Source organism: Schistocerca serialis, chromosome 1 (assembly GCF_023864345.2).
Source record: "Schistocerca serialis cubense isolate TAMUIC-IGC-003099 chromosome 1, iqSchSeri2.2, whole genome shotgun sequence".
Taxonomy (NCBI): domain Eukaryota; kingdom Metazoa; phylum Arthropoda; class Insecta; order Orthoptera; family Acrididae; genus Schistocerca; species Schistocerca serialis.
The window spans coordinates 484,584,032-484,610,959 of record NC_064638.1 but is presented as its reverse complement, the minus strand read 5'-3'; the positions used below and the strand labels follow the sequence as shown (position 1 = coordinate 484,610,959).

The 26,928-nt window shown below is 42.5% G+C and overlaps 1 protein-coding gene across 3 annotated transcripts in view; it reads right to left on the bottom strand.

Moving 5' to 3' along the window:
• LOC126473698 (inositol-trisphosphate 3-kinase homolog) overlaps positions 1-26,928 on the bottom strand; it is a 503,381-nt gene that overhangs the window by 56,846 nt on the left and 419,607 nt on the right. The window contains exon 1 of one of the 3 annotated variants that reach the window (XM_050100963.1): positions 2,681-2,743. The exons of the other annotated variants lie outside the window; for them this stretch is intronic. Coding sequence (XP_049956920.1) covers positions 2,681-2,734 — 54 coding nt within the window. The 5' untranslated portion in view covers positions 2,735-2,743. Of the gene's footprint in view, positions 1-2,680; positions 2,744-26,928 lie in introns of those variants that run through there. 3 annotated transcript variants of the gene reach the window in all.

The window sequence follows — 26,928 nt, the reverse complement described above, 5'->3', positions numbered from 1 at the left end:
AAACAGACGTTCACCAATATAGGTGTTTTATCTGCAGGAAGTATGGAAGGCAGCATGTAATCGGTGGTGATACAACGATACGCAAAAATGAAGAAGGTAGCGGGATAGAAGGATATTCTTTACTGTGAGACAGCAGTGAAAGAAAGCCTAGGCTTCATGCTTCAAATTATATCACATTAAGAAAAATGTAAAAACATTTTAATGATCTTATGTACGCTAAATTCCTCTAAATAAGCACATTATCTTCATCATTTTGAATTAGTCGCAGTATGGAGCAAATTCAATACGTAAAATTTCGCCTAAGATAAACGTCAAAGCATTTTTGTGTTTAACTTCGCACCCTAAGCTTCCTCATTACACGAAAGTGGACTTTTAGTTGTGAATCAGCTGTGGTATAGTAAATACGAGCAGCTTAGTACAGTTTTACATAAACTCACGACGAGAATTAATTTTTTTTCTATCTCACTCCTTCGATTGCAAAAACGTCTTACACACCAAAAATAATTTCGAGCTGGAAAGTATGCGTTGTCATAAAAACTGAATGTTAAGTGATTATACAAACTGCATCGGAAACAATTAACAGCACTCAAGACAATTTTTTTGCATCATTAGAGATATGCATCTTTATTAAAACATGCAAAAAAAGACCTGCAACAATTGCTGTAGCATGAATGTCCCAAAACGCAAGTACTGACATTATCGTTAAAGGAACTGAGGCACAAGTGAAAGCAATATAGCAATTTTGTTCCGTTATCCATACTGTGGTGTGGTTCGGTATCTCGGCTGATAAGTTCCATAATACAAATCCGAAGGTTTGGAGTTCGATTCTCAGTACGTCATAGGATTATTCCTTGCATTTTTCACTTCTGCCAGAGGCAGTGATATAAGCAAGTGAAATGCCAAGCTGCATCGCAACTCTGAGTCCCCTTTAAGCTGAATGCCCCCCTGTAAATGGTTTGGTAAGTCAGTCCAAAGATCGGAGGAAGGCATACCACCTCCAACAGAACCATGCTTAGTAAACAAACAGCTTTGATCAAACCAACCGTTGGGTTAAGGTCAGCTTTACTTACGGAGGAAGTATATACCCAACGGGTAAGCGATTTCGATGTATTTTCGCTTATTCGCAGTACATCCATAGATGTGACAAATGCTGCTCTGGCGTTATCCTCTCCCCAAGCATTTTCGAGAAATCGAGGTCCAAGTTTTACGAGCGTTTCGAGTACCACCCAACACTTGCACGAGTCGTCGAGCAGCAGCGATGGTTAGCGCAACCGGCACCATTTGTAAAAAAACTTGTTTCGATGTCTTCAGCTATTTTTAATATGTGAGGGATGTTATGAGTGATTCACTGTCGCCGTATTGTTCGTACGCTACATAAAAACCATCTTCTGGAGATTGGAGATCGACACACACCTCTTCCTAAAGAAAAATTTAGCATGTTAGCTGGCTTTTATACGCAGCAATGTATGACATAAAGTGCGTGAAATGTAAACGCATAGCAAGTTTTTTGCTTTGGAAACAACTTGAATTTCGTGTTGTGGATTGTGTAATTCTGAAACATCGCAGAACTATGAGCGCTACAGAGAAGATAGCCAGTTCACTATGAACCTGGCATACGAGGCTGTAAGTAACGAAAGAATCAAATATTTTTTCCGGATAGTTTCTGTTAAATCGTTTGAGAAAGTTTGCAATGCAGCAGGCGTGCGCACTACACATTGCTAATACTAGTACTGTTGCACCGACTGGTAAGCTAACCAGCGTTCTTAGCGTGCAACTGCGGGCGCATAGAGTAGCGCTAAACAGTGGCTCTATTGGTATATCCAAAAGCCAGAGGGAAAAAAAAGCGCAGACCAGCAAATTTCTCACACTAGGGCGGCAGACTATAAGTCTTCCCGTACTGCGTTCGACTCACGTCATTTTGTTTCTAATCTTCCACTAACATTTGAACCATTACAACAAATCTTGTTTCTCCAGAAACTAACAATAACAATAGTGATAATCATAGTGGTACATTCATGGTGAGTTGCAATAAAGTTATAACAAGGAATCGTGATGAAAAGAACATTTACTTATTGATAATTCATGCACATATCGCAATGATGTCATACCAAGGTACTTCTACTTCAAATAATGTACATAATGCACATGCGTGATAAAGAGTATTGGTATACAGATAATCATCCTGATCACAAGTCGATTACGCTTCGCCTCGAATCTGCCATTATTATTTATTATTATTATTTCTTTCAGAAAGGACCTTGATGCCTTGCAGCGATACAGGTGTTTCGAGGAAAATTAGAAAAGAAAATGGACATAATATCGACAGACGTCTACCGCCTTAACCGGTTGCACTAACGTCACTGATGGACGGCTGGTGCTGTCGTACGCTATTCAAGAGATTCGTAAAACTCTGAATCTCTATTTCTCTCCAACGCTTGACGCGTGCACAGTAGCAGAAGACAATTTGTTACATATAACTGTGTACTGCAATCGCGCCCAAGATGAGTAAATTCGGAGACACGTCGAGAGTTTGTTTCTCTGGTTAACCACGGTGCGCAGAAAATTTTATACAGTACTACGGCTCCAGACGAACGTTCGACCCTCCAGACGGCAGTTTTGCCGTAAGGCGCAGACGGACTCCAGGTAGCCATCCAGGCACGGTGCTGGACAGTGTACTCACCAGGGACGCGCAGCGGCGGAGCCTGGAGCAGCGGGCGACCATCGCTCGGCGCATCCGCCATTCAAATGCGTCTTGCTTGCTGGCTGGCTGGCACCAGTTTGGCGAGCGCAATTGTCTCAATCAGCTGTGTCTTCCTTGCGAAACGGGAAATCTCTCATTAGCCGGCCCCAGCCTGGATGCATCGGACGCGTTGGCCGGCGCGGATTTCACTCCTAATTACACAGTGTTCATTCCAAAACGATCAAACCACTCGCTAATTCTGTCGTCCCGCCAGCTAGTCCATGTCTCTTCTCTTTCACTGTGCGATTAAATGAGCACAGTATACGCTTATTACTCCTTGCCACATAAAAGAAGAGACAACGGTGATAAATTCACTTGACACACAATCGATACGACGACGTTCAGAAAACTGGAGGTCACCTCAATAGTTGGCTGCATATCCACCTACGACAGTCACTCAAAAACTGCGCCTCACGTGACATGTATACATTTAATAGTTAATAAACGGTATAAGATATCGAAACAATGTTTATCGCAGGGAGGTACGGAAGCAAATCTGAGGGGTAGTCATAAATCATCACCTCGAAAAAATAACGTTACATGATTAACTTATTGTCTGTTAGCAGGTGCCATGTCTGCAGTCCTGGTACACATTGAAACTCCCGACCCACAGTACCACAGCAAGCCGTTACAGGTGGCAAAATAAATTGGCGCTGCCCTCTGATAAAGCGCACGGTAATTCGGTTTCGGTAGCAGCGGAAATCATGTAGCTGTGTCAAGCCTATCCTGAGGACTAAATATCATTGCTTCGTGAAGTGGTGCGTTTAAGACTATCACACTTCCTCGACATTGGCACCAAATCTTTTGCATTTTTATTTTTCCTTCGCGAATTATATATGTGGATGCTTACGGTAGGTATACTAACAAAACATCCCAGATATATGCGGATGCTTACGGTAGGTATATTAACAAAATATCCCGGCCCTCTCCCCAAACTATATATTACTGTGCAGGAACGTAGGGCACGTCAAGCTTAATTACTAGAAACGAACTACTACTGCATATTGTACGGTTGAAGACGAAGTGATTCCACTTGAAACGCGATGCGTTTTAACGTTATTATAACTTAACGTAATCATAAAATTTGGTAATTCATTAATGAAATATCATTTAAACGAACCTCTTCGCGACTTAAAATTTCCTAAATATGTCCAGTGTGTTTATTCTTTCAATTTACTTCACATTATTACAGTAGTGTGTGCTTATACATCGTGAACTAATCAGAAGCTACACACATAAAGGTTATGATTCTTTTTGCTCAAGCAGTACGTCTGTTCAATAATTCCCAGGTGCGTGCGGCAGTAAAGTATACTACATTGATATGTCCCTGCAAAAAATCTAAGGAGGAAACACCAATGGGGATAAATCACCGCCCTGCCACCCTAAAAATTAGCACCTTATCTATCGTAGCTAACTAAATGCTCTTTAATGGAGTTGCTTCATTAATGGCTCGCCATCCAGTGCTTACGCCTCGTGACTCGGGAAGTCTTTTACACCGTTCTAAGCTTGTTGATATTTTCAACACCTTCGTGGCCGTAGAACGGAATAATAACGCGCTATTCAGCAGGCACGTGAACTTCTACGTCACATCAAGATAGCTGGCAAGCAACTCTCTAACGAAACAATAGCGTGACGCTAACGCAGTCTGGTAACCACTCAGGTCCACATAAACAAGCGTTGAGGAATAACATGCTATCAAAAATAAGGGAAAAACGACCTCGTTTATATTTGACTGAGGTATCTACGGACAAATGTAATGGGAAAAGAAGGAATGGTAAGAAATAATAATACTGTAAGTGTTCAAGAATTTAGCATAAGCTGCTAGAGAGAAAATAAATTCACTGCGCTTTTCAACTAAGCATTTCCTAGCAGTTCCCTCGATGCTATCACCGAGAAATGGGACCAAAGGAGAAAGAAGGAATCGATTTCTGGAATATCGTACTGAACATCCTGATTCAGATTTTGATGCGTTTTATACACAGTTTGATACGAAAGAAGAGTATCGGCTTCGAGGTACACAATCCATTGGTTGTGGCTAACCTTTCTCCAGAATAAAATTTCTCCCAGGGCCGCCACTATTTGGAAAAGTATGCAGGAGGAGTTCGGTAAGAAGAGTAGGAGGCAAATAGGTACTGCGACTGGTGGACGTTTTTAGTTACTCAGGCCCTGCCGAGAAAGGCGCGGGTACAAAATTTTAATCACGTAGTTTTAACGCAACGCGTCTGCGAAGAGTGGATACGAAGAGTAGAAGACCTAAGTGAGGAGACATACTGTTAATGAAAATATGTATACGGAAAATTATCCACAAATCGTTCAGTGACGATAAATAACTGTATTTTTCACGCTTTTTCACATAATAGTCTCTTACGGGGAAAGGCAACTTTCTCTCCATGGTACGATGGCATAATAATAATAATGATAAAGAGTTAATTACCCAAAAGCTTGTACATGTGTGCTTTACGCGCAAATCAAGACATAATGTCACCAATTTACCTGCGCAGAATGATGTTATAATAGAGGTCATCAAGCGCAGATGAGAAATGCTGACCAGTAACACAGGTACCACACAGATAATTCGCGTTTCACCGATTCGTGTCTGCCGTTATATTTTGCGATAAATGACACATCTGGTCATGAAATGGACGACGCATTTCTGATGGTGCAGCACACATGTTGTAATTTCCCCTGTAAATCCAGGTCATTCTAGCAAAGTCTTCAGACGCACACTGCCATCTGGTTTTCGCCAATGTAACACAGAAACTTAAGAAAGGCTATTTGGGAATAATTTGCTGTTACTGGAACATCCAATCTCCGGTTGGTTTATAATAATTATGTTCGTAGGATAGTTGATGAGACCGACAGCAAGGTGACAAATTTGTGGTTACTTGGGGTTCAGTTTTACTACAGTTTGAATGTAAGGATAGACGATTTTTTTTTAACCGCCGTGAGTGAACAATGCCCCTATAAAAAGTCGATGTAAATTGTTATAGCTTTGTTTTGAATACTCTAATGGGCCCGTGGGAATGGAAAGATCATTCCGCCCGGGTAAAGATGAAAAACAAAGGAAACGAAATGTGAACTGTTCTATACATCACATTCATTAATGAAACTATGTAGCTGCTAACAACACAGTATCGTGTCAACTGTGTGGAATCACAACGAAATCGTAGGTAAAGCGAAGGCAGGCTTCGATTTATTGGTAAGAAGGTAGCAAAAAAATATTTTTCAACGGAAGAGACAGTACAGAGGACACAAAGAATCGGTTCTCAACAGGGGGTGGTGGAATAAATGGTTTTTTAGCCCCCCCTCCTCCCCAAAAAAAGATCGTGAAGTTTATGTTGGATTAAAAATAGCATGCACAAAACTTACGCACGCAATCGTTCTTCCTACATTTAATCCGTGACTGGAATGGAAAGAAACAAATATTGTGTACAGAAGGTACTCTCTTCATGTACTTTATAATGTTTCCCAGAGTATAGATATAAATAGCTGTCCAGAAATGAGATAGTAACGGGTACGCCTGAACACAGGGATCATATTATTTGCACGTCCCACATCACCGTGGCCACAACATTAACTGCACCAGAGTAGTATCGGCATTATAAGGCGAGACCTAAATAGTGTATATATGTCAGCACGCAGCCACAGAAGAGCGGTGAGCATAAGGTATCGGGCATTAAAATTCAGCACTTCACTCTCAACGCTGGTGATTTAAACAAGAGTCAAAATAAGGATCGCAGAATGTCAAAAACAAGTACCGTGGCTATGTAATAAGAGTCTCCATAGCGAGACGGCCTTGCGTGGGTCTCATCGTGACGAAACGCACTATCTGAGAAGGGTAGCCATTGTTTTTCAGAGGTGCCAGGGCAGAGCACATCTGCTTGGACGAAGTGAGTTCTGCTCTGGCCGAGGACAGACACGTTCCTAGCTGGCACGGTCTGCTGTTTCTCGAGCACTGCAGCTGCTCTCTTTAGAGCTGGAAGAGGGAACTACACACAGAGAAACTTGTTCGAGATGCCACAAAAAGTTCAACTGAAAACCAGAATAGAGTGTTTTTTCGCCAGGACAGCCAATGGAGATGGTTTTCCCCCACGAAATATCAAGGGCAGATAGGTGGTAACTCATGTTGGGCGAGATGCAGCTTTGTCTCTATAGTTCAGTTACTCACAAGCCTAGTGCAGAGTTGTAGCACTGTGCTAATGCAGCAAAGGTTGCCGTGTCGAGTATGTACGGAATGATGAAGCGTTAGAGAGCACCAAGTTCGTGATGTGCTATGTACAATGTAATGGGAGGTGGGACTAGTGTTACAGTCTTTGAATGCCTTCACGATGACGATGGAACGCTGCGGTTTAATAGGTTCTGTCAATCTTCTCGGAAGCCGTTCATGTCAGCCTTATTCGCAAGACCTTTTTGATGTGTAGCATATAAATGTGAATATGAAGAAAGAAAGCCTATAGTCATAAGTGTTTGGGTGTTAAGAAATGCTGGTAGCAAGAGGTGTGGTACCCATTTGTCGAAGCTAATGTGAATGAACTGCACAAAAGATACTTTTATTCTTTAGGAAATCTGTGACAGCGTCATACCTAATACTCAAGTCTCTTATCAGCAGAATGTTTTAAGGCACCTAACATGCTATTGATGTCATTATTGCAAGAAAATGTGGCATTAGAATTTATCTTGCTGTCTAGATCTACATATATTAAATAAGAATTAGACTTTATGCAAATATCTCCCAGTTACCGACTTGCTTCCCTTATAGATGACTCTACAGGTAAGAACTATTGAATAGTGTATTTCTGAATCGTCCACCAATTCTGGTTTAGATTTAATTAGTTCTTTTAAACTGTTATTCCATTATATAGTCAAGGATAACAATTCATGGCGCTGTCATAAACTAATTAATTAGGGAGAGTCTTGTAGGGTCTAATTCTGATTACATGAATGTCACTGCAGCGAGTGCAATAACTCGTGATGAGATGTGAATAAATATTGTAATAGTCTTTGAATTAACGAGGCATTTATTCGCCACGTGTTAGGTTTTATTGTTGTAATAAAATTACACAGTGCTATAAAACGACCAGTGAATGAATAAACTAACCAGCCAAATAACCAACCACATCAACCTTGTCGCCTTTGTATACGACGCTACGCATTCCTCAAGAGCCCTGCTTATGAGACCCAAGGTTGATTTTTGTAGACGAGATTTCGTCATGATCCACGAGCATAAAACAACTGCCATAACTCTAATACTGACGTCAACGACGTGAGTCTATAATTATGCGCATTTGTCCCAGGATTCTTCTAGAAAACATAAATGATCTACGCTTTTATTCCAATTGTCTGATACCTTTCGTTGTTCTAACGACCTACGACAAACTGATGCAAGAAACGAACAAGTTGTATCGCACAATTCATGTAGACCCTCATACGTACCACGTCTGATCCACATGCCTTTCCACCGTTACGTGATTGTAATTGATATTCTATTCCGCGAACAATTATCTCAAGACGTGCCGCTATTTCGGCGTTTGTGTGTTGACTGTGAGAGGTTGCATTTATTACCATACTTACTAATTAATAAACAAAGCAGTAATTAACATTACACCTTCCACGCCTCTTTTGTAGATAGACTAACATTACTGAGAAAAATTTCCTGCTCTGTCTACTGCGCTATTGAAAAGAAGCATATCCTGTTATTGAAAACAGTATCTTAGATGCTCACGATATGGCTATACAACTCAAAATACTCCATCGCAATTTTTTGTAGTTTTAGATAGGTAGTATCGATGATGTGATTCCACTCTTCTAATGGAACTTGTTTAAGATTTAGAACGCAATCTTGTGGAAGATAACTGAACTGCTCCATTTTGTAAATTATTGTTTTCTCGCACTGTTTTAATGGTCACCGTATAAGTCAAATTTGGTTTCTCTGTTTTCCTCTGCTATGTCAACGTTTTGCTAATTTTACTGACAGTCGGTTTTGATTGCCTTCCAACATGCTAAATCAAGACGAGTGTAACCCCAAATGTTTGCATGGTAGAGTAATTACGGTGTACGCGTATGTGGAGGCAGTGTTTGCGCAGCAATCGCCGACATAGTGTAACTGAGGTGGAATAAGGGGAACCAGCCCACATTCGCCGGGGTAGATGGAAAACCGCCTTAAAAACCATCCACAGGCTGGCCGACACACCGGACCTCGGCAGTAATCCGCGGGGCGGATACGTGCCGGGGAGTCACGCCTTCCCGCTCGGGAAGCAGCGCGTCAGAGGGCGCGGCTAGCCCGGCGGGCAGTTGTTGGCATTACTTTACTGCCCAACGTACTTTTCGCAGACGGTTATTAGCATGGGTGGTGCACTAGCAAGGTAATTAATTATATAAACCACTCGATGCAGCTGCAAAAATCTTTCAGTCATACAGAATGCTGAATTCCACTTACCGTGTGTTAACTGTAAGACGATTACGAGAAGGGCTTGCGGGGAGCGGAGCCACCCCCACATAGGCAGGGTGATTATCTGTGTAGGGTTGGTGAGGTAGGCGGGGGAGGGGGGAGGAAGGGGGAGCGGAGAGAAGCGCTGCCTGCCTACTGCAATGTAGACATCTCGACCTGTGCTAGGCGCTTCCGGAGAAGCAATAATCACGCACGGAGGTAAAGACTGTTTAAATGTTGTTCGTAATCGAAACTGAAATCGTCTTGTATATTAACATTTTTAGCTAAGATCGTAACTGTAACACTTGGGCAGAGTTATCGCAAGGAAGAGAAACAATACAGTGAAGTACAGAACACTACCACAATAATTATTACCTCATACTGTAGTTGGCTGCAGCCGAAAAGAAATGTTTACAGCCCAGAGACTTCAGACTTCTACCGATATAGGATAAGAGGGTTGATCGGTCAACTTCCAGTTAGCACACTGTTGTCGATACTTCTTAAATTGGTTTGAGGTCTGATTATCATTCTTATTTCATTACACACGGTTTCTGAAGGCAGATCATTATCCTTCTCACAACTGTAACCAACACAAGCAGTTTGTCAGTCTTTCCAATAGATTTTCTTTTTGTGATACCAAAAGTGAGCAAGTGGACAAAAACACGATATAGGAGACTAAAACACGATATATGTCTTTTTCTCCCAGAAGCTATTTCTACTCCTACAACCACTGCACTGGCGAAACATCGATGGTCGATGTTTAATCTTCATAATACCAAGGCAGGGGTGGTTACTTATGCCCGCCTTTCGGAAATACAGTAATCTTGTTGGAAACTGGATATTCTAAAAGTCTGACCTTTCAATTACACCGAACCGAAAAATTTAAGTCTGACTAGTTGGTGTCACTTTACATTATGAACGTTATTCAATATTTTCACAGTCAGGACTCACCAACACATCAAAGTCTAAATCAACTAGAATAAACGAAATATTCCATTCTAAAATTTTTTTGTGTTGGTCATAAATGCAGGGAGTGTGGTAAAAGATATTCTCAGGGTATGGGCCTTTCGGACGCCTCAGCACTTCTTTAAAAAGTATGTTGTGGATATATGTTTACAACAACCAAGAGTTTTCTTTTTTTAACATTTTTAGGCTGGGCATAAAGTGTCCTCCTTCAACTCCCTCCCGGTAATGCGCGTTACGGAAAATGCTTCGGTATTGCTAGGGCTAAACTCGCACCATCGATATTTAGGACACAATCTGGAGGCGAAATAACGTGCTCTCGGCGCCAGTGTCCCAGTCAGCAGGAAGGCCGTTTCCTCGTCCGTGCAACACGGGCAGCTGTTAAGAACAAACAAAGGAAAGCAATAAGAACGAGAGGCAAGGCGCCGCGGCCGTGACCGGTGCGTGATAAGCGTCCGCAAGCCGAATTCCAAGGTGCCGGATGCGCAGCGACGCGAGGCGCTGGGCTGTGCCAAGGAGCACACCTGGCCCCTTCTCCCAGCGCCCGCCCCATCCGGAACTCGGCCACAGCGGAGCTGCTCCCGCCTCGCCTGTCAGCTTCAAGCGGGAAACGGAAGACACGTGTTCGCCACGCTGCCACAGCTTCTAACACAGCTACGGCACTCAGTCGCTGCGGAAACTGGCGACCGTGTAGGCGGGTACAAGGTATTCCCTCACTGACTCGACGATTGACGTCGTCCGCGACCACTAAGCTCGTACTTCCCACAAACACATCAGCTCCAGGAAAACCACACACACACACACACACACACACACACACACACACACACACACACACACACACACACACACAAAGAGAGAGAGAGAGAGAGAGAGAGAGAGAGAGAGAGAGAGAGAGAGAGAGAGACCTCCCACACTTCTTATATAGTAAAAATGACCCTCATCGTAGATTCTGGGTACACGCACTGAGCAAGTTGCCTCTGTCGTCGAGAAACATTTAACTATACTAGTCAATTAAGGATGAGTTCGGCCCGCCCGGCTAGCCGCGCGGTCTAGCGCGCTGCTTCCCGAGCGGGAAGGCGTGCCGGCCCCCGGCACAAATCCGCCCGGTGGATTAGTGTTGAGTTCCGGTGTGCCGGCCAGTCTGTGGATGGTTTTTAAAACGTTTTCCAACTACCTCGGCGAATGCGCGCTGGTCCCCCTTATTCCGCCTCAGTTACACTACGTCGGCGATTGCTGCGCAAACACTGTCTCCACGTACGCGTACACCGTACTTACTCTACCACGCAAACATTTAGGGTTACACTCGTCTGTTATAAGACCGGGGTGGAGGGGGGGGGGGGGGGTGAGGGGGGGGGTCCACTGGGGCCGAACGCACAATAACCCTGGGTTGGGTGTGGGGAGGAGGCGGGATGTATGGCCTGCTGTGTCCTGTTGGGCTGTGTACCACTGAGGGCTACGGCGGGACGAAGCCTTTCTGTCGTTTCTAGGTACCCAGTTCCATACGCACAATACACAAAGGATGAGTTCCCCTTTTTGCAAGTACACAAATTATTGTTTTGTTTTGTAAATTTGCGCAATGAAACGTCTGCCCAAGCCACAGCAACTTGACAGGATGCAGTACGTACAAACGTGCAGAAGAAAACGTTCAGCTCAACTACACAAAAACATGTTTGGTACATAAAAACAAACTTTTCACAGCTAAGGAATAGCAAAATACTACAGTGGCGACATGGAGCACTAATTTAGACCTGTGGCTGATTTTGGTTGGCGGCAATAGGACGCACATAACGTAAAATAAAAGGAAAATAATAATAAATAAAACCGCTGAGGGTGCCACAACTGTGGTGAAGCACGTTTGGATGTCAAAACGAAACGATAATGTGTGTACTTGCAAAAAGGCGGATCCATCCTTAATTCATTACTATTTTTCTGCAAGCACGGGAACTGTGCTCAAAACTACAATATGATAATTTAACCATACAGTAAGTCAGGCTTCACTAACTCGGAATTCGAGATAATCTGGAACTGGTCCCTTATCGGGAAAGTGGAACGTCGCCTTTACGATAGCGGACACTATTCGTGACACGTTATTTACTACAAAATTCCCATTCCCTTCACTCGTTTCCGATAATAAGTCCACATGACGACTTGTTGTAAAGACTTAACAGCTTCACGTGGTTGTTTTGCACGAACATTTACTTTACCTATGATATGCTGCAAAATTTGACGAAGATTTTATTAACTTTGCCAGACAGACATTTTGAATTGTAATTTTCTGTGTAGTTTGTTCGATTTCCTAAAACAATTCGTTAATCAACATCGTTTAAAGATTTTTTATGCGCCGAAAAAAGAATGTTAGAGACTACTTCCAGGCCACGATCATTTACGACTATAAATCGTCATTAACGCCTATACAATTTGAAGACCGCCTTAGAAACTCATCTGGCGAGGAAGCCCCTTCTAAGGCAACAATTTATAATTGGTACAGCGAACTCAAAGAAGATCGATTTTTTCTTAGCGATGAATCTCGTGAAGGACACGAAAGAAGTGCTATTATTGATGAAAATATTGCCGCTGTTATGGCAATGTTTGAAGAGAATCGACGGACATCTTCCGAAATTATTCGGGCGAAATACATATTTCAAAGTTTTACTGTACTTCAGAGCAGTCACCAGCATTGTGTATAACCTGTTACTAATAATGTGTAAGTCTTACGATATCTTAGCAGCGCCAATTGTGTAGATTGTTCGAGTGGAGTGGTCTATTGTCTGACGAATCTCTGTAACAGTTCTGAAGCGAAGGCTATGAAGTGCTTCCTTCATCTTAAGAATCAAGTTGAAGTCACAGCGGTTTAAGTCGGAGCAGTGTGGTGTATGGTAAATCACTTCCCAGCCCCATCGATCGAACAAACCAGTCACAACTTGGGCCATATGCGTCCGAGCATTGTGTGATGTGCGGGTCCGGCAGAAAGTGTCACCGTTTCTTTGTCATTTTTTTAACACAGCCAGCAACCAGCTTAGAAAAAGATATGATGACACTTTCTACAGGACCCGCCCATCATTTTTCACGACAACGCTCGGGCGCATATGGCGCTAGTTGTGGCTGATTTGTTCGAACGACGGGGGCGGAAAGTGCTGTACCACTCACCATACTGCCTGTGCTTCAGCCTTTGTCAGTTCAACTCGATTCCTAAGATATAGGAAGCGCTTCACGGTATTCGTTTCAAACCTGGCAACAGATGGCCCCAATCGAACTATCAACACAACTGGCGCTGCTAAGGGAATCCTCCAAGTTCCATATAAACTGAAGAGCCAAAAAAACTGGTACACCTGCCCCATATCGTGCAGTGCCCCCGCTAACACGAAGAAAAGCGCAACACAACGTGGTGTGGGCTCTACTAATGTCCGAGATAGTGTTGGAGGGAACTGACACCATGAATCCTGCAGGTCTGTCCGTAAATCAGTGAGAGTTCGAGGGGGTGGAGATCTCTTCTGAACAGAATGTTGCAAGGCATCCCAGATATACTCAATGACGTTCATGTCTGGGAAGTGTTTAAACTCAGAAGAGTGTTCCTGGAGCCACTCTGCAGCAATTCCGGACGTGTGGGGTGTCGCACTGTCAAGCACGTTGAAAGGCACAGTGGACATGAACGGATGCTGGTAATCAGATAGGATGCATACGCACGTGTCACCTGTCAAGAGTCGTATCTAGACTTAACAGGAGTCCGATATCACTCCAACTGCACACGCCCCACACCATTACAGAGCATCCACCATCTTGAACAGTCCCCTGTTGACATGCAGGGTCCATGGATTCATGAGACTGTCTCCTTACCCGTATACGTCCATCCGCTCTACACAATCTGAAACGAGACTTATCCGACCAGGCAACATGCTTCCAGTCAACAACAGTCCAATGTCAGTGATGACGGTCCCAGGTGAGGCGTAAAGCTTTGTGTCGTGTAGTCATCAAGGGTACACGAGTGGGCCTTCGGCTCTGAAAACCCATATCGATTTTTCGTTTAATAGTTCGCATGCTGACACTTGCTGATGGCCCAGCATTGAAATCTGCAGCAGTCTGCGGAAGGGTTGCACTTCTGTCACATTGAAAGATTCTTTTTAGTCGCCGTTGACCCCATTCTTGCAGGATCTTTTTCCGGCCGCAGCGATGTCAGAGATTTGATGTTTCACCGGATTCCTGATATTCACGGTACACGTGAAATGGTCGTACGAGAAAATCTCCACTTCATCGCTATCTCGGAGGTGCTGGGTCCCGTGGCTCGTGCGCCGACTATAACACCACGTTCAAACTCATTTTTAGCTTGATAACCTGCCATTGTAGCAGCAGCAACCGATCTAACAAAGCGCCAGGCACTTTTTGTCTTCCATAGGCATTGCTGACCGCAGTGCCGTATTCTGCTCTTTACGTATCTCTGTATTTGAACAAGCATGCCTATATCAGTTACTTTGGCGCTTCGGAGTGGCTCGCAACGGGTTATGCATAATGCTGGTGACTACTTTGAAGGACTGCAAAACTTTGAATTGTTAATAAATCGTTGTCATTATTACAGCTCCAACCATCGTACATCAGCAGTTAGACGTTAGAAAATACTTTTGTCGATGGATTCCACATGAACTGACTTCCAATCAGAAACAACAACGTCCTGATTGTTTTCAGAAAAACTCTGGAAAATTTGGTTTGGAATATCATAACTAGTGATGAATCTTGGATTCAATGTTATGATCCTGAAAAGAAAAGTTAATCGACTCAATGGGTCTTCCGGACAAAACCTAAGCCTAAATTGTCCGACGAATTCGAAGAGCTGATACGAAGATAGTTGCAAATTTTTTTCCCCTTTGTTGCTAAAGCATCAGAAAACAGACGTACCGTTACTGCCGATTAACGAATCTCTGTTTATCGCAAATTTATTAGAAAGTTTTGTGAAAAAAATTACGTTATGACAGCGCATCATCTCACACAGCAAAATTAACAACTGATTATGAGTATCCGGATACCCTGAAGATCGGCACTACCGACCCTCTACCTTACAGGCCCGACGAAGAGCGCCACAGGAAGGTGAGAGAATTGCCAATGTTACTGTAGAGCTAAGGAACTGGAGCAACACAATAGAACGCACTTAGCAATATTGAGGAAAAAATAAACAGCACTTATTGTACTTGGTTTCCCGTGTGCATCACAATTATTCTTATCTTACCACACAAATGAAGGCAGACAGATACTGACCGCTCAAACCGCAACTTTAGAAACTAGAACGTGATGAAGACTACCTCCTCCTCCAGTGAAGAAGCACTTACGAGTCGCACTCAAAAGAGTACCACAACGCAATCGCATTTTTGTTCTTTTTCATATACAAGATATGTTAAGTTCAGAGCTCATTTCGCGATCTCTGAAATCAGTTCGCTACAACTTTCAAAAATTCTCGAGAAAATCAGCTTTGAAGTTTTCGAGCGTCTTTAATACCCAAAAACAAGGCGGGACCCGTAGCAGAATGATCGCCCGCCACGTGTGTGGCCTGGGTTCATTTACCAGCTCTGGTAAATTTTTAAACCAGCGCATGTTCTAGGCGCATTTTCGTGAAGCGTAAAGTACATAAAGATGAAAAAATAAGATTGTGACTTTTTAAAATTATACAATCTTTGTTAACTATTTTACACGAAATATTGACAATTGAGAATTTATATTTGAAATAAAAACTGGATTTTTGTGTGCAGCGTGTGATTAGAAATAATAAGTCATGCAGTTTTCATAAAAAATAACCATTAGCTATATATTAATTAGCATATATTTGATGAATTTTACTATCAAATGACACAGGTTATACAATTCGCTGAAAAAAGTAGAAGAAGGAGACGTATAAACGAAAACATACGACAGCCGGCCGGTGTGGCCGTGCGGTTAAAGGCGCTTCAGTCTGGAACCGCGTGACCGCTACGGTCGCAGGTTCGAATCCTGCCTCGGGCATGGATGTGTGTGATGTCCTTAGGTTAGTTAGGTTTAATTAAGTTCTAAGTTCTAGGCGACTGATGACCTCAGAAGTTAAGTCGCATAGTGCTCAGAGCCATTTGAACCATTTGAAAACATACGACAGAAACGGAACTGGAACTAGCGATTACCAATCTTTATGCGCTACCAATTTATATGCATTTTACGCTTCACGGGAATGGTCTTTGACCACGCGCCATTCTTTAAAAATTTGTATCAGCCTGAAATCGAAATCTAGCCCCATCCCTCCTCAGGCAGACGAGCATTGCACCACAATGTCACGCTGCCTCTCGAAAAATGGACTTACTTCCCAACCTGAGGGCGTGGGGGCGCAGAGAAAACCATAAACACGCAGTCAGACAAGTTAAAAATTTTATATTCTTATTAGTGTCACCGAGTACATTTTTTTGTCGAGTTGGTAGCATCAGCTTTGCCTCACGCGTCACCGAGTTATTGCTGACAACACAATCTTCAGTCTGCGATTCGCAATCATAACTCAGTATTAAGCCCTTTGTGCTTAGTAGGAGAAAACAGTATTTTTACTGGTTTTGTACGTTGAGTAAAAATGCCTGCTAAAAGAAATTTGTATAATGAAGAATATATTTGTATTTAGTACGGATTCACGTTCATTAAAAAAGACAAGAGTCCAATAAACACCTGGAACGGCTTCAACAAGAGATCATACTTTTGTTTTCCACATCTGACTGTAGAAGACCAGCACTGTAAATTAACCAGATCACCGTTCACAACTGATGTGCATGTACTTTCTGATGAAATACAAGAAGATGAAACTGAATTGAAACGTAATTCGAGTGCTACAGAACAGTGCCAACAAATAGGGTTGGATGAATTTTGAGCCACTTTCCCCCTATTATCCAGGAGTGGCAAACAATTCTTAAAAAGTACTCTTGCAGTTTTCATCTACAGACCTATGTGAGACCGTGATTCTCGACATTAGCCATCATAGAAACAAAACACCGCAGTTGCCTGAACGTGGAGAATGACCTTAGATGTGCTTTAACTAGTTTGAAACCTAACATTCAGGAGCTGCTTAACTATTAACAGTTTTAAGCATCTAATTTTTTTTTAATGTTATGGGACTTAACTGCTAAGGTCATCAGTCCCTAAGCTTACTCACTACTTAGCCTAAATTATCCTAAGGACAAACACACACACTCATGCCCGAGGGAGGACTCTAACCTCCGCCGGAACCAGCCGCACAGTCCATGACAGCAGCGCCTCAGACCGCTCGGCTAATAAGCATCTAATTGAAGTTCTGATTTTGTCTAGTGAATCTCATCACACAAAAATATGTTGGATGCGAAAAGTGTTGTTCAAGTGAAAACATATAATTAAGTATTTGAGTTAGCTTTGTATTAATCTACATTTAATAACCCTTTCTTACTAAAGTGTAGAGTGCGAGTTTGAATCAAACAGTTTTTCGAAAGAAGCAAAATATAAATAAATAAAATAAATAATATACTGGCGTTGCAACGGGGGCAGCAGGTAGAAAAGTTTGGAAAGCAGTGCTTTAGGGTAAAATCTGAAAGCTTCGAAGTGGATTTTCTGGAATATTTTTGAGAGTTGCACGAATGGTTTGGCTGACATACTTGTGTTCTAAACTTCGCTCACCATAAACATATAATAAAATTACAAAAATCTGACTGTCGTGTAAACTGCTTGTCAGTGAAGATTGCGTGATTTTCGTTAAAATGAAGGTTTCTAAACATTCCGGTCCGTACTAGCCGTTCTCTGCGAAAATCCTGCTAAATTTAATCTTCTCTTACTTCAAAAGCACAGAATTCCAAGATAAAAATACAGCGATAAATTTTTGAATAAATGCTCATCCAAAATTATTTTAAAATTAACAAGTTCAAGAGCCAAATTTGAAATATTATAACGCACACTGCAACGGTATTCATACATAATAAAATTGAAAACCGAAACAAAGTGCTTAGAACAACCACGGGGAGAACCAAAGAGTCCAACTGTCACACTGATGGCAGCCACGGCAAAAAAGTCTTATGTCACCTGAGGACAACTCCAAGATATCAGTGTCACTTTTAGGTAAAACTAGAAAAAGATGTCTGAGCGGAAAAACCACTTCATCACACCATAAGACATCATATACAAATTAATTTCGCAGTTATACTAGATCATGACATATGGTACCTACACCGCAGAATTAAATTTCGTGAAGGATATGAGCTAAAATCGTCTTGATTTAGAACCCTTAATTATTTATTTCTTTTCATGATTCATCCCACCGTAAAAGTGCAATTTAGCGTTTAGAACACATCTTCAAATGATGAAAAAATCTGTAACATAAGTAATGACAATGATCAGGAACGTTAAAAAGTGTCTAAAGTTTTGTAAAACAAACTTCTTCCAACAGATGTGACTGGTTGTGTGAGCCTAAAAATTAATGGCTGATGCGAACCTCAAAACGTAATATGATTATCGGGTATACGTAATTCCGGTAGAAACACACGGTTCTAGACGCCCGGCGCCTATTAATTCAAACAGGAAGCGCACAACAGTGGTTCAAATGGCTCTGAGCACTATGCGACTTAATTTCTGAGGTCATTAGTCGCCTAGAACTTAGAACTAATTAAACCTAACTAACCTAAGGACATCACACACATCCATGCCCGACGCAGGATTCGAACCTGCGACCGTAGCGGTCGCTCGGCTCCAGACTGTAGCGCCTTAACCGCACGGCCACTCCGGCCGGCGCACAGCAGTGGTGTCCACACTAAGTAGTTGGTGAGGGAGCTAGCAGAGCAGCCCAAACAAAAGAGGCAACCGGTTTGGTCCACAAAGGATGCCGCGTCCCGTTCCAGATCCGCTTACGGGCCGCGGAGCGCACCCAACAATGGCATCAGAAATAACTGCACGTGCGCTGCGCGAGCGCAGCCTCGCAGGTACGCAGCGAGGCTACGCGCGGTCGTCCGCGACGCTGTATCTCAGTAAAATGTTTCAGCTATATATATGTGTGTGGTATTTAAACCGAAAGGTTGAACAGGGGCTTTGTTGAGTAGGCAGCTGCCATGCGCACGACGCCGCAGTACCTTTTTCGTGGTGCGTAGGCGCAGCAGGCGGTCGTATTGCTGAACGGCGCGCATCCAGACGCGCGGGCTGCACGCTTCGATACAACACGCACTACTCATGTCTTGCTTGCGGCCCTCGCCGACGAGAACTGTGGGCTCGTCCGCGTTGACCAACTACTTCCGTTTCGCGCCGGTGCTGTCACGTGACCACCTCACTCGCGCGCATGCGCACAACGGGACGCATGGGCAGTCAGCGGCAGCAGAGTTAAGCAGAAGCACGGGAGGCAACGCGAAGCAGTGCCGTTGCGGTATTATTACGTTACTGTGGCTTCAGCAGTCGGCAGAACTGACAGCGAAATGGCAGCATCGACGTCGCAATGACGATGGACCAGGTCACGAAGGGAATACATTTACATTTTACACTGAATGCGCCGCGGAATTACCACCTTTCCCAGGTCAAATTTCTTAAGAATCTCTTGCGTAGCCAATAGTCCCGCTGCCTGGTAAAGGACGCCGGTCATTCGCTGCTTTTACAACATGGGAAATAAGATATGACTCACAGAATTACAGACCAATATCGCTGACATTCCTTTATTGCAGGCTCCTACAGGATATTCTAAGTTTAACCTCTTCACTCCGAGATTTAAAAAAAGGAAATTTTTCTTTTCATATTTCCCAATAAACCAATTCTCCAAGCATGCCACACATGCAGAAGATATATCTTTTCGATCATTCGCAAAGGTACAATTGGCAGTCCATGTGTGTGGACGCCCAGTTTCACTTATCGTGAAAACATACTAGCCTTTGTTTTTATTTTCTCTTCCTGTTACAGTAAAATATTTATTTTATTTGAAAAAATCCACTGCATATGTTAACGCACACAGAAAATAGGTTTCTTAATGCTAATATTTTCGAAGTATATGATTTCCAATACGGGTTTTCGTTGATGCTCTGAAATAGCTTCATAAACGCAATGAAATAAGAATCACACAATAATTTATAGCAAGTAACAAGCCGCAACTACTAGTAAACAAATCTTTACTATTTAGCATAAGTTTCAAAATAATTATTTTCGACAATATATAAGTAAATTTCACATTTGATGCATATTGTCTTCGAGCTGCGGCTAGTTTTCCTGCATTGTGAAACATTCTTTGCGTGAAGTTATGTTTGTAGGTGCTCAACATTGTCAAATCGAACTTCAGCAGTTGACAGCTAACAGCTGTTGTTGGCTCCTGATACAGATTTTCTGTATCTAAATCTTCGTTGTCAGAGAAATTCACTGTACGAGAATGTCCTCTTCTCCTAGCAACTAGCATGACATATTTATAATTAATTATAAGTTTGCCAACATGTATTCTGTAGTCAATCACTGACAGTCTTCTTTGTTTAGCTCTTTGATTGACTGAACGCCATCTATGGTACATCAAACAACAAATGGCAAAATCTATACTGGCCAATTTTCTGTGCGAATGTAGCATCTATAAAATTTGTCAAAGATCAACATCTCCCATGTGTTCATTATAGTATTTAACTATCATTGGTTGCGGAACATCTGATTTCTTTTTTTCCAATCTGCATTATGATCTGAAGCCCACTTACGAGAACGCTCAGGAAGTGTATTAAGTGTTACTTCATAGTAGTGAATTAAATCTATGCAAATGCGAACTAATTCTCACCCTGTAGAACAGTTTGCGAACTTCAGAGAAAAAACACAGATTACAAATCTTGCCCGTTTATAGAAGCAGCCATTTTTAGCTTACGACCAACCCTAAACTAACACATAAGTCGTTCTTTGCAAGATGCCGCGTTCTAATGTTGAAACTAAGAATTAGAAGGTCCACGCTTGTGGACCGTCGTTCTATACGCTGAAAAATCCACGTATTTGTAGAAAAAAATAATGAACGAAGGTTCAGATTTGTGGACCTAGCCAACGAAGACTTTCTTGCAGAAAAAGGAGCTTCTCCCAAGGGATTAGTACAGCTTGCTTTATGGAAGGCTAAAGGATGACTTAGGCAGAATTTGTTCTGAATCTATGGAAACGTAGGTTAATGCAAATGAGTAGGAAAATCAATCACGTATTGTTCGAATACAGCATTAGTTGTGTGCTGCTTGACACAGCCACGTCGATTAAATATCTGGAGACCGCTACGGTCGCAGGTTCGAATGCTGCCTCGGGCATGGATGTGTGTGATGTCCGTAGGTTAGTTAGGTTTAAGTAGTTCTAAGTTCTAGGCGACTGATGACCTAAGCAGTTAAGTCGCATAGTGCTCAGAGCCATTTGAACCAAATATCTGGGCGTAGTGTTGCAAAGTGATATGGAATGGAAGGACCACGTATGGACGACAGTAAGCAGGGCGAATGCTTGACTTCGGTTTATGGGAAGAATTTTGGGAAAGTGTAGCTCGTCTATAAAGGACGTATAGAATGCTAATGCCATCAGTTCTGAGTACTTCTCGAGTGTTTGGGATCCCCGCCAGGTCGGATTGCTGAAAGACACCGAAGCAATCCAGAGGCGTGATGTTAGATTTGTTACCTGAAGGTCTATCAAAACGCGAGTATTACGGAGGTGCTTCGTGAACCCAAATGGAAATCTCTGGGCGGAAGGCGACGTTCTTTTCACAAAACACTGCTGAGGGAATTTAGAGAACCTGCGTTTGTAGTTGACTGCAGAACGATCTTACTGCCGCCAACGTACGCTTCGCAAGGGCCGCAAATACAGCATAATCGGGACGTTGGCTAGAGCGTAGGCAGACAGACAGTCGTCTTTTCTTCAATCCATTTTCGATTGGAACAGGAAAGGAAATTACCAGTAGTGGTATACGATACCCACTGCCACGCATCGTACGGTGACTTGCGGACTATTATGTAGATATAGATTCATATACGATATCTTGACAAGAGATGCAGTTGAACAGGTGGATTCTATCTTCCTACATTTTTATGAAAGGGATTCGATAGTGCACTGTCGACTACTATTCAAGATACGATATAATGAGTATCTTCGCAAATATCTGATTGTCTCGAGGAATGTTTGATTAACAAACCCAGTACGTTGCAATGAACGGCGGATATTGCACAGAACACAGTAACATCGGGCGTGCTTCTGGGAAGTTCACTTTATCTCTAATTTTTTCAATAAGCATAAACGATTGATGACGCAGAACCAGAAGCACTAAAACACTCTTCGCTGAACATGCATCTGTGTGCAGGGAAGTATTATCGTTGGACAATCTTAAGGAGTTACAGAAAGACTTGGAGAAAATTTCCGCACTCTGTAATGAATAAGCCGGCCGGTGTGGCCGTGCGGTTAAAGGCGCTTCAGTCTGGAACCGCGTGACCGCTCCGGTCGCACGTTCGAATCCTGCCTCGTGCATGGATGTGTGTGATGTTCTTAGGTTAGTTAGGTTTAATTAGTTCTAAGTTCTAGGCGACTGATGACCACAGCAGTTAAGTCGCATAGTGCTCAGAGCCATTTGAACCATTTTTTTGTAATGAATGACAACTCTCTTAAAATGTGGATAAATGTAAGATAATGCACATAACAAAGAGAAAGAAACCGATAGTATCTGGTTATAAAATTAATGGTAAACATCTCGAGCAATCATTATTTAGAAATAATATTAAAGAAGGGACATCAACTGGAACGCTCACGTAAAATCACTTTTACGGAAGGTGAATGAAAGCCATAGATCTGCTGAAAGAGTTCTGCGAAAATGAAATTCATCTGAAACGTAAACCGCAGGCAAGAGGCTAGCGCGACCAGTTCAACATTATTGTTCCAGTTTTTGAAGTTCTTATCAAACAGACAAGGCAACATACGTAGAATGAATTCGGTGACGCACTGTTAGAATCGTAACAGGACGGTATAAACCGTAGGAGAGATAGTCGATAATACTGTAACAACGTACTCTCCGCCATTCACTGTGCAGTGGCTTGCAGAGGTTATAAAGGTAGATGTCCACAATTTTCATTGTTGTTGCATTATATTACGACACGGCTTCGCACAGATTTAGAAGCATGATTTTTTTTAATACTTCGGAGTAAAATAAAAGTACAGGAAGGAATGGTGTACAAACTTTGAGGCAGAATGCCGGTAACGAGCTTTATGATGACAGGAAATACTTTTTTCAACAGAAGAGTAGAAGTGACGTGTTGGAAACCATCTGAAATGTTTCGCAGATGAAAAAGAGGAGAATGTTTAACTTTCCTAGAACACGACGGGATTGCAGACTTCGTAATGTGAGTGCCGAATGGTCCGAAACATCGTACTTGGCGTACGCTCCGAATAAACCATGTAAAACATAAAAACAGGATATCCCAACAGCGATTTGATTTCCGGCTATCCTGAATAACAACCTCATCACCTTCACTACGACCTCTGCTGGAGGAAATGTATGCCGTATAAACAAACGTGATGCTCTTCCCAAAAGCACTTAGACCTCGTAATTTGATTACTAAGTGATCCGCAACATCGCGTTTGGAATTCAAGCACTGGCGTATGTTATTCCAAACTTATCACAGGAAACAGAGAAATAGCCAACTGCGGGTAGGTGATGAAGTCATCACAACGCGAGTGACCACACAACGGCCCGACGCGAGTGACTTCTGCATCCGCCTCACAGCCCACATCTGGCCCTACCACAACACACATGAACGTGGTTTTGAGTTCCTGGAAGCGACTGTGTTTGACCACGACGCGTTCCTAAACTATACAACGCAACGATACCGTGGCACCTACACTAAGGGTATGTATTGCTGCATAAAACTTATAGAACACTTTGTGAAGATATGTGATTTTAGAGAATGCAATTATTCCTATCTCTTCGTTTCAGAGTCGCCACTCTATTACATCTACGGAAGGCCTCAAGGAGCAATGAAATGAATATTTGTCGGAATTACATTTATCGAGCTTAGTGTTTCGAAAATAACTCATTCCGTAAACATGTCCGCAAGATGTCAATGTACGAGCGGCATTCAGTAAGTATTATAACATTTTTTTTTCTGATAGCACGTTCGTGTTTTTCAGGACTCCAATACACCAAATTATTCCCCAATCTATTGTCTACAAAACCCCGTTTTCAACATAATCTCCGTTCAATGCGACGGCCTTACGCCATCTTAGTGGGAGGGCTTGTATTCCCGCATGGTACCAGTCTACTGGTCAACGTCGGAGCCATCGTCTTGTTGAATCAATACCCTCCCTATTATCCACGTACTATTACCCGCGGAATGTATCCTCCACCGGGCCACAAGAGATGGAAGGCGAGAAACCCAGCGGGACACACCTTTTAATCCCACAACTGGTGGACGACTGCATCAGCACTACCAACAGAGACGTCTAGCTGAGCAGCGAGGTGTTTGATCGTGATCTGTCGATCACTTCGAATGAGAATGTCCGCACGTTCCAACATTGCAGGAGCCGCATCTGCGTGTAGCCGGCTGGCTCGCGGGAAATCGGACAGATCTGCGCGACCTTGTTGAGATGATGACAGACTTAGCCCAAAGACTCACCGTGCTTGTGTTCACTGGCAGCTCTCCGTAGACCTTCTGCGAGATCCTACGAAGGTCTGCGATGCTCTGGTTTTGCGCTAAAAGAAACTAAATGGCAGCTCTCTGCTTGGAACACACCTCCGTTAGACGACATTTTAAACACTACGTAAAGCGCCGCCAGCTATCGGAACTTCATGAAACTACATGAGTTGAAGTGGGAGTATTCTACGATGTACCAAAACAAATTTCAGGTTTTTTCAACCGAAAGTGACAGAGAAAAAAAGTGTTGTGTTGAATTACTTGTGAGTGCGCCTCGTTTATCCAGCCTAACACAGAAGAAATAGTTTTGTTTCTAAAATGTTGATGCAGCAGTCATGTCATCACCTAATGGACAATTGATGAGAGAGAGAGAGAGAGAGAGAGAGAGAGAGAGAGAGAGAGAGAGAGAGAGAGAGAGACCCGACGTTGTTAAATCTATATGTATCTACATTTGTATGGCGTAAGCTACTGTCATATGTATATCAGAATCACCACCTCTCTTCGTTACTTATACCATTCGCCGATGGTGAGAGGGAAGAGAAGTTGCTGCACTCCTGTATCTCTCTCTAATTTTACTTTTACGCGAGCTGAAGGAACATATACGCCGATGATTCAATGAACACGTCGTAAAATAACACCCGTGGCGCGAAAATGAGACTCATATTTATTTTGTTGTTCCAACATATTCACCTGTAAAGTGAAACATCTTGAAACACGTATGTAACATAGCAGCGATGGCGAGGCATTGTAGCATCTGTGACCAGAGAGTATGCGCTTGACCGCGCGAGTGTTGCGAGCGGTTCTCAGTCTGTCAGTCAGTCGTTGCGAGTCTGTCAGTAGTCGTTGCGAGTCTGTAGCTCTGTGTAGTCGTGCAGTGCAGTACGCTAATAGTCGTCATGCAGAGCGGTCGGTCAGTAGTAGCAGCCCAGTGCGGTTGTGTGATGTAGGCGGTCGGCAACACTGGTCAAGATGGTGAATAAGGTATACCATTAATTAATATAATCATTAGATAATGTAAAAATTTATTTATTGTAATTATTCTCCAACAAGTTCCCCAATAATAATTTTTATTTCAAAAGCATTTTTTCAAAAATTTAATTTTTTATTGAACTGAAGATCTCGTTGCACTTCCCATTTCATTCCACTTCTTTTGAAGAAAAATTTCACTAGAATCACAAAAAAAAGAGAATATTATTATTTGCAATGCAGTTCCTCCAAGCGGTGCGCAACAACAAGAGCAGATATGTGACATCCATTTATTCTGAGGTAAGACTTTAATTCTGATTGTTTTACACAGGGCCAAAGACCGATATTTCGGTTTAATTAAATTTTCTTATCACTGAATGGACTTTAATTTTTCATGAGGAATTTATATTTGAGTCAGATTGCGAATTTCACATTTTTGTTGCCATTGTCAGTACATTTCATTGTGGGCAGGTTACGCTTAGCGCAATGTCCATTAGGATTCATAATTAAATATTGTCATATTTCTTTCTTTCAAATTTTTGTGGGGAGGTTACACTTGGCGACACCCAGTCCAGGATCGTATTTCGTTGAGAGTCTTTTGAGCGACAGTCAGATATCTGCTCTTATTTGCTTAAGTATAATTAGGATTTGGCGCTACGCTTTTATTAATCTTGTGACTTTCTCTCTACAGGTCAACGGCAAATTGTTGCTTTGTTGTATTTGTGTGTTGCTTTTGCATTGTGTTTATTTGTTTTGTGAAAAATTTTGACTATTGTAAAAATGCCGCGAAAGACTGTGAATAGTGTATCGCGAGGTATTACGAACGAAACTACCGATTTAAACAACTTTACCGATAGGACATGTGACACGCAGTGTAATGATGACAATCCTGCGTTCACTGACAATCAGTGCATTCCAACCACTAATGATGACTTTCACCCTGATAATGAACAAACGAACTCAATTGTCTCGTCTGTTAATTTGACGACAATCGATGACGCGGGACGCTCTATTGTAATGAGCGCTGCCCAGCTTAATACACGCGATTTGGAAAATTCAAGTAACGTACAGACAAGTTTGTCTAGTGAAAATGAACAATGTACTGAAAGCAGGGCGGATTTATTTAATTCCGAAACAATGACTGATAGTGTACATTTGACTGGCAAACCTTTTTCTAAAATACAGAATGACCAAATGGTCGCACAGAGCATGACAATTGCAAGTACTCCATCACAGAGCACTGA